At 47.4% G+C, this 9094-nt stretch overlaps 1 protein-coding gene across 1 annotated transcript in view; it reads left to right on the forward strand.

Moving 5' to 3' along the window:
* The window catches only part of GGT7 (gamma-glutamyltransferase 7), a 28428-nt gene extending 19689 nt beyond the window's left edge, over positions 1-8739 (forward strand). The window contains exons 11-15 of the mRNA XM_011972420.1: positions 968-1117; positions 1234-1351; positions 2127-2264; positions 3435-3534; positions 7979-8739. Of these exons, the coding sequence (XP_011827810.1) occupies positions 968-1117; positions 1234-1351; positions 2127-2264; positions 3435-3534; positions 7979-8142 (670 nt within the window). The 3' untranslated portion in view covers positions 8143-8739. The remainder of the gene's footprint in view (positions 1-967; positions 1118-1233; positions 1352-2126; positions 2265-3434; positions 3535-7978) is intronic.
* Positions 8740-9094: the final 355 nt, after the last annotated feature.

The following is a 9094-nucleotide window of genomic DNA, read 5'->3' on the forward strand; positions in this document are numbered from 1 at the left end:
GCTCACTGCAACCTCCGCCTCCTGAGTTCAAGCAATTCTCCTGCCTCAGCCTCCTGCCTCAGTTGAATTTATAAAAGTCTGGAGCATTACATGTTGTTTCTAAGATCAATGCAAACTTTGCTCTAAAACACACACACATGTGCCTATATGAAATCTGTTCAACCAGTTCATCCAGTAAATAGTTATTGAGCACTTACTCTGTGCCTTGGGAAAAAATTCTAATAGAAAGTAAAGATCCTGGCTGGATGTGGTGGCTCATGCCTATAATCCCAGCACTTTGGGAGGCCGAGGTGAGTGGATCAATTGAGGTCAGGAGTTCAAGACCAGCCTGGCCAACATGGCGAAACCCTGTCTCTACTAAAAATACCAAAAAAAAATTAGCTGGGTGTGGTGGCAGGTGCCTGTAATACCAGGTATTTGGGAGGCTGAGGCAGGAGAATCACTTGAACCTGGGAAGCAGAGGTTGCAGTGAGCTGAGAGAGCACCACTGTGCTCCAGCCTGGGTAACAGCAAAAGTCTGTCTCATTAAAAAAAAAAAAAAAAAATCCTCATATACAAAATCCTCCCCCAACTAAACTCTTAATAAAACTTTAGACTACAAACATTAGTCTAAATGAATCTAGTTTGTCAATTCAAAACAAATATTTTCTGATCATCCATTATGCACCAGGCACTTTTATAGAAAGGATTAAGAAGTCAGATAACTAAAAGGCTCTTGATTTAAACATTAAATAAATTAAAAGTTGGTTCCAGAAAAGAATCTAAATAATACCTAAATAAATTCATTCAACAGCTATTTTCTGGGTATTTCTTATGTGCAATTAATGAGCTTCTGCACTCATAGTTCTAGTAGTCCAGTGAGGGAGGTAGATTTCATCAAATAATTACACAAACACCACAAAAGTGAGGTAGGTGAGGTGTATAGAAAGCCTGTTGTTTGCTCATCTCCCACCCCTTGTCTTTTCAGCAAGGTGGAGGCCGCCTACCTCCGGGGCCATATCAATGACTCCCAGGCAGCCCCTGCCCCACTCCTGCCTGTCTATGAACTAGACGGAGCGCCCACGGCTGCCCAGGTGCTGATCATGGGACCTGATGACTTCATTGTGGCCATGGTTAGGTATGCCAGCTCAGACTCAGAACCTGGAACAAGGGATCCTCTGAACCAAGAGAGGGTGGGGGCTGGGTAGAGGTGAAGATGGGCCAGGGCTCACCCGACTCCACCTCGGCCCCCAGCTCCCTGAACCAGCCCTTTGGCAGCGGTCTTATCACCCCCTCGGGGATCCTGCTCAACAGCCAGATGCTAGACTTCTCCTGGCCCAACCGGACAGCTAACCACTCTGCACCCAGCCTGGTAAGATTTGCTTCCCCGCTTCCCTGGGGATCCTAAGGCCTATAGGTAGGAGGTGCAGTGGCATGGCTGCCCCTTTCTCCCTACTTTCTCCAGAATCTTCTAGTATAAGGAAGCCTAAAGAAGAAGTTCACCTCATCCCTAGCCCTGCTAAGTCTGGGACATGGAGCCTGGTGGGTCTGAAGAACTCTTGTCCCATTCTGTCACTGTCTTAACTGTGTGACCTCGTGAAGATCTTGCCCTCTCTGGGCAATTTCTTCACCTGTAGAATGAGGGTTTTGGCTCCGATTTGATGTTTTGGGCACTTTCCAGCACTAGTGGTGACGATGTGAGCTTGAGCTGATGGGGCTCAGCCCTATGTCTGGGCACCAAAGAGGGACCCAAGGAGGAAGGATTTAATAATTTTTATCCAGTTAAAAGCACTCTTACGCCCCATAGTCTGGGGTCCCAGTAGGGCAAATACATAGAGAGATGATCAGGGTGGGGTTATCCTGTTCTTCCCCATTGCCATCTTTCTTGGCTTGGTCCTTTCTCCTGTGACTCATAGCAGCCTCATAGCTCAGTGGATCCACTTATACCCCATCCACCCCACCCATCCAGGCACCCTACCCATTTCACAGACAGCAAACTGTTGTCTGGGAAGGGACCAGTCTCCCAGGAAAACTGGGCCTGTGGAAGATGTGGAAGAGGGAGAGCAGTTGGAAGGGTTGTGGAGTGGCCCTTTCCTGGTCTTGTCCTACCCCACCTCCCCCTTGTGGTCTCTGTCCTCTAACAACAGGAGAACTCAGTGCAGCCAGGGAAGCGGCCACTCTCTTTCCTGCTGCCCACAGTGGTCCGACCCGCGGAGGGGCTCTGTGGAACCTACCTCGCTCTGGGGGCCAATGGAGCTGCCCGGGGCCTCAGCGGCCTGACCCAGGTGAGGTTTATGCCATGGTTGGCCTTTTTCAGCCAGGAGCCAAACTGTGACCTAGACTGCAGATGCCTGTCGTATCTGTGGCTTGTTTCCATTCCTCATGCAGCAAACATGGGCTGAGGCTGCTTTGTGCCAGGTGCATCCTGGGCAACGTGGACACGGGCTGCTCTGAGTTTCTTAGTGAAAATGGAACTCCAATGCTTCCTGTCTTTCCCGGTTGCAGGGGAAATGGCAGGGTCAGTAGATTGAAAAGTGGGGTTAGCATCTGGGTGGCCTAGGTTCTGTTAACCTTAAGTCCCATTACACCTCTACCCAGCATCTGAATAGACAACCAGGCCTCTTTAGGGTGGGATTTTGAAAGGAAGGGCCTGCTTCTCTCCAGAACATCTCAGAATGGCTCCTTGAATGTCTTGAGAATCTGATATATATGCTAGGCACCTATTCTGGTAGGTGGTGAGTTAACGATCTTGAGTTCTGGAATCAGACACGCCTGGGTTCCAGCCCAAATGTTACCAATTTGTAACCATGTGATGCTGGAACATTCACTTAACAGCTCTGAACCTCAGTCTCCTCATCTTTAAAATGGAAGTAATAACATAGCTAACATTTAAAGAGTTCGTACTAAGTCCTGGGCACTGTGTTATGTGTGTTAACCATTTTAACCTTCCCAGTTCTGGGGAGAATCCTTATTTCTATTTTATAGATAAGGAAACTGAAGCCCAGAGAGGTTAAGACATTAGGTCAAGTACTTTCAGCTAGAAAGAGTGGGGAGGCAGTTTGGTTCCAGAGCCTATGCACACTCCTAACCACTAAGTTAAAGGCACCCACATTGTGCCCTAGACCACCCCTAGCTGTTAACCTTGCCCTATCCAGAGAGAAAAAAAGGGAGCCCTGGGCTAGATTAAGGAGACTTGGGTCTAGTGGTGTATCTTCCCTGGCTTCCTCTAAACTCTGGAGTAAGTCATTTCCCTTGCCGGCCTTCACTTTCCCTCTCTGTGAAATGGGAACAGTCATCACAGGCCTGCCTGTCTTCCAGGGCTGTTAGGAGGCTCGGATGACACCCAGTGTAAGAGTTCTCAAGAGTAAGGAGCCTGGACCAAGGGTGGGAGCTGAGGAATCCTGACCATCGCCCTGGGGGACAGCCCTGAGTTTTCTGTTCCTTGGCTACCACAGGTTCTGCTGAATGTCCTGACCTTGAACCGGAACCTGAGTGACAGCCTGGCCCGCGGCCGCCTGCACCCGGACCTGCAGTCCAACCTCCTGCAGGTGGACAGTGAGTGCGGAGGAGAGATCTTGTGGGGAGGGCACAGCGAGTGGTAGAGAAAGGACTCCTCCCAAGGGTGCCTATGCCTCAACCAGCACCAACTGCCAGTGAAGTTTGGTTTTATTTGGCAAATTCCTGTTGGAGCAGTGGACGATCTGGGGATTGGAACCAGTCTTGCCATTTCCTGGTTGTGTGGCCTTGGGAAATCCATGTCTCAACTCTGAGCCTCAGTTTTCTCATTTGTAAAATAAGACACAGTTGTTCATTCTTCAGACCTTCATTTACTCAACAGTTTGTATTGAACACCTACTGTTTTCTAGGCATCATCCTAGGTGCTGGGGATACTGCATTTACAGGCAAACAGGAAAATAAGTCATCAAAGAAATACGAGACAAATAAGTGCTCTGCTAACAGTCAGAGCAGGGTGACATAATAGGACTGATTCAATGATCAAGGAAGACTTCTCTTTGGTGATATTTAAGCTGAGATCTAAAGAGAGAGAAAGAAACTGGGTGCAGTGGCTCAGACCTATAATCCCAGGCTGAGGTGGGAGGATCGCTTGAGGCCAGGAGTTCAGGAGCAGCCTGGGTAACATAGTGAGACCCCCATCTCTATAAAATTTTTAAATTAGCCAGGCATGGTGCGTGCCTGTGCTTCTAGCTACTCGGGAGGCTGAGGCAGGAGAATTGCCTGAACCAGGGAGGCAGAGGTTACAGTGAGCCGAGATCACGCCACTGCCCTACAGCCTGGGTAACGGAGTGAGATCCTGTCTCCTAAAAAAAAAAAAAAACAAAAAAAAAAAACAGTGTAAGAGAGAGCCCACTGTACAAAGAACTGGTGCAGAACTGTGTAGGTCAGGGGAGCAAGTACAAAGAACTCAGGGCAGGAATGGACTTGGTGGTTCGAGGAATAAAAAGGAGACCAAGGTAAGCAAGGATGAAATTAGATCAGAGAGGCCGGCAGGCAGACGCCAGATCATGGACCTTATGGTGAGGAGATGGACTTTCACCTAAGGGCTTAATTTTGGCACAGCTGAATTTTATAAACAGGAAAGTGTGTGCACCTTTGAAGAGTTTTTATTATAACAATATATTAATATGACACTAGTCCAAAAGAATACAGAATTGATTGAGACACAGTCCTTGCCTATTCAATATTATCCCCATTCTATAGAGGAAGAAACTGAGGCTCACAGAAGTTATAAACTGGTCAAAGATCAACCACTAAGTGGCAGAACTTCAATTAGGACATACACCTGGCTGATACCAAAGACTCTATTCTTTACCGCACAGCTCTTGATATCTGCTGGACTGAATCATGTTAGAAGCAGAGACTGCGATCTTCAACGATCACATCCTGTAGTTGGCCAGTGACACTTGGATCCCAGCTGATAGATGACAAGGCCACGTCCTTGAAACTGAATTTTGTTCAACAAATATCTGCTGGTCTCTGTTGAACGTGAGGCTCTGTGCTAAGTTATTTGGGCTCAGCCCAGTCCTCCCCTCAGGGCCTTAGTGTAAGATGGAGGCATAAGGAGTGGGGGCTTGGTGAAGGGAAAGTTCATCCACCTGAGGCCCTGGGGAGGCTTTATGGAGGAGGCAACAAGTAGCTGGGCCTTGAAGTATGAGTAGGAATTTGGCATGTGGAGGTAAAGGACATTCTGGTCAGGAGGAACAGCCTAGGCAAAAACCAGAACGAATGACTCAGAGAGCAGTCGGGAGGCTAGCTGTTGTTTCCCAGAGTTCTGAGTTTACCCAGCACCTTTGTGACTTTTGCCACATTTGCACACCATCTAAACCATTATGTACAGAACATGTCTCTATAAATGAACTTCCTTTTAGCCTAAATGTATTTTATTTTATCATTTTTTTGAGATAGAGTCTCACTCTGTCGCCCAGGCTGGAGTACACTGGTGCGATCTCAGCTCACTTCAACCTCCGCCTCCTGGGTTCAAGCGATTCTCATGCCTCAGCCTCCCTAGCAGCTGGGATTACAGGTGCACATGCCACCACAGCCGGCTAATTTTTGCATTTTTGTAGAGATGGGGTTTCCCCATGTTGGCCAGGCTGGTCTCGAACTCCTGATCTCAAGTAATCCACCTACCTCGGCCTCCCGAAGTGCTAGATTTACAGGCGTGAGCCACCACGCCTGGCCCTAAATGTATTTTTAAAATAGACCTTATATTATAATTACAAATGGAAAAATGACATCATTTGCCACAAATAGATGATAAATAGCTACCATCTATTTGTTAGCTACACAAATAGATACGTGCAGTTTTTAGTTAAATATTGTTGCCCATGGAAGGCTCTGAGACTGCTTTCTCCATTAAAGGAGATTAGGAAGTGTTAGAGAGCAGACTGAAACTTGTTCCTTGCCATAATCAAAAGGATTGAAAGTGAACCACAAAGGACATAGATTTTCGATTAAGTGATTTAATACTATTCAAGATTGGGTCTTCATCTCAAGAGCTGCCGAAAGCCTTCCTATTAGGGAAAGAAGAAGACTAGATCTTTATTGAGAAGCGGTATGATGTGGAGTTACAGGGCTTATCACAGAGGTCAGCCTTAAGATTATCCAGTTGAGAAGGGGAGACACATGACCTGAGTTGTCTTATTTAGGGGAGGTAGATTGAGGGGAGGAGAATTTAAGTCAGGGACATATGAGAAGCAGCTGGGATATGGCCCAGGCAAGAGATGATGAGGGCCTGAACTTATCCAACGGGATGGGGATTTGTTCATCTATCTAGTAAGTATCTGCTCAATATTTACTATGTACTGACCCTGGACTGGGGATCAATAGCAAACGAGACAACGTTCCTACCTTCAAAAAGCTTATAATCTAGTGGAGGGAGACACAGTAAATAAATAAACAAATACAGGTAACAGTAAGTACTTTGGAAGAAAACCAAAGAAGGTAAATATGGTAGGGACTGCTGTTTTAGGTAATGGTGGAGGAAATTCTTGAAGAGGTGCCAAAGACTGGACTGAAGTAAGGGGACCAGCAGTGTGACTTTCTAGGAGAGCATTCCAGACGGAAAGAACAGGAAGTGCAAAGGCATTGAAGTAGAAACATGTTTGACCTTCTAAAGGGACAGCAACGAGGCCAATGTGGCTGGAATACAGTTAAGCAAGGTGAGGAATAGAAGGAAATGAGGGAAGGAATTTAGAGAGGTAGCAAGGTCCCAAACAATGTTGGGCTTAGAGGCACCTTGGTAAGGACTTTGGATTTTATTCTAAAAGCCGTTGAAGCTGTTGGAGGGCTTTGAGCAGGGGAAGTGACAAGGTCTGACTAATGGTTTAAAAGGATCCCCTTGGCTGCTGTTTGAACAGGCTATAAGAAAGGCAGGGGGCCGGGCATGGTGGCTCACGCCTGTAATCCAAGCACTTTGGGAGGCCGAGGTGGGCAGATCACCTGAGCTCGGGAGTTCGAGACCAGCCTGACCAACAAGAAGAAACACCGTCTCTACTAAAAAAAAATAGAAAATTAGCCGGGCATAGTGGCTCATGCCTGTTATCCCAGCTACTGGGGAGGCTGAGGCAGGAGAATCGCTTGAACCTGGGAGGCAGAGGTTGCCGTGAGCCAAAATCGTGTCATTGCACTCCAGCCTGGGCAACAAGAGCGACACTCCACCTCAAAAAAAAAAAAAAAAAAAAGGAAGGAAGGAAGGGAGGGAAGGCTGAAAGCAGGGAGACCAGTAAGGAAGGAAGGGAGGGCTGGAAGCAGGGAGACCAGTTAGTGGATTATGCAGGAATCCTGGCAAGTAATGATGGCAGCTTGACTTTGGCAGGTGAAGATGAAGATCCACAAAGCCCCTTTCTCTTTTTCTTTTTTTTCCTTCCTCCCTCCCTTCCTTCCGTTCTTTTCTTTTCTTTTTTTTGAAACAGGGTTTTGTTCTGTTGCCCATACTGGAGTGCAGTGGTGCAATCTCAGCTTACTTTACTGCAACTTGTGCCTCCCAGGGTCAAGCGATCCTCCTACCTTAGCCTTCTGAGTAGCTGGGACTACAGGCATGTATCACCAACCTTAGCTAATTTTTAAATTTTCTGCAGAGATGGGGTATCCTTATATTGCCCAGGCTAGTCTCAAATTCCTGGGCTCAAATGATCCTCCCACCTTAGCCTCCCAAAGTGCTGGGATTACAGGCATGGGCCACTGCACCTGATCTGTCCTGTTTTCAATATGAAGAATGACTGTATATTATTGATCACTTACTGTATGCAAGGTTCAGTGCTGTGTGTGCATTATCTCTGTTAGTCCCTGCAACTTCATGTTCTCATATAATCCCTATTTATACATGAGGAAACTGAGGCTCAGCAAGGTAAAGTGATTTGCCCAAGGTCATACAGCTCTGTGGTGGAGCAGCCAGGACGAGGATCAGGTCTGACTGTAGGACTCTTGAACTAGTGCTCTGTGCATTCTGAATGTGTGTATGTTGGGGATGGTTTTTCAGGTGAGTTCACAGAGGAAGAGATTGAGTTCCTGGAAGCCAGGGGTCACCACGTGGAGAAAGTAGATGTCTTATCCTGGGTCCATGGCAGCCGAAGGACCAACAACTTCATCATCGCTGTTAAGGACCCTCGGAGCCCAGATGCAGCTGGAGCCACCATCCTGTAGAGCAGCGGGGTGGGGCGGGGTCTCTGCTCCCCCACTTTGCATGTTCCCAGAGTCCCTCCTTCTCCCAGGTTTGGTCTCAGGGGGACCCCATGGATGCCCCAGATCAGGGGCCAGAGGGGGTGCTTAGCAAACCCAATCCCAGAGTAACTGGAAAATTCTCCATCAGGAGGCCGCTGGTGGTGGTGGTGGTGGTAGTGATGGTGATGATGATGGTGATGAGTGTCAGCATCCACAGCCAGGCAGGCAGGACCTTGAGGAATCAGACTGTCTATGTGTCACCTCCCCTCCTTCAGCCATGCTGGCCCTGAACTTAGGGATGTGCTTGCAAACCCTTCTCAAGGGTCTCACAACCCCAACATCTTCAGACTGGCCTGACCTGGGCCTTGTCTTCTAATTCCTTTCTCCTGTTCCCAGCCTCATTTCTTAAATGACTAGGAATTTTTTAATGGGCCATTATAGGGAGGGGTTGCTCCTCTTTTCCCACCAGGTTGAGGTGGGGGCCTTGCATCTGGGGGTCCCCAGGGTATGGGGTGGGGGTGGGGACAAGCTCAGGGGCTTCCATTTGCAAAGGGGAATTAAAGAAAGAATGTTGCTTAACTATGGCTGTGGTTTAATTTATATTTAACTGGGTTGAGAGTGGGAGTGGGAGAAGAGACCTCGACTCGCCCTGTCCCAGTAACCGACTCCAGAGTAACCTGGAGTCAGCGTTGAAGGACTCATAATAATATCTGCTGTCCAGCTAAGACATGCACCAATAATAATAATAATTCATAACAACAGTAATAACTATAGTAGATAGCATCTAATCTTTATTACAAGCCTCACAAAGTAGGTACTAATATTATTGCCATTTTACAGATGGGAAAAAGGCCAAAAGAGGTTAAGGGACTTGTCTAAGGTTCTTCATCTGTTAAATGGAAGAACTGGGGTTCATCTCAGCATGTCTAACCCC

This window comes from Mandrillus leucophaeus, unplaced genomic scaffold (assembly GCF_000951045.1).
Source record: "Mandrillus leucophaeus isolate KB7577 unplaced genomic scaffold, Mleu.le_1.0 Scaffold129, whole genome shotgun sequence".
Taxonomy (NCBI): domain Eukaryota; kingdom Metazoa; phylum Chordata; class Mammalia; order Primates; family Cercopithecidae; genus Mandrillus; species Mandrillus leucophaeus.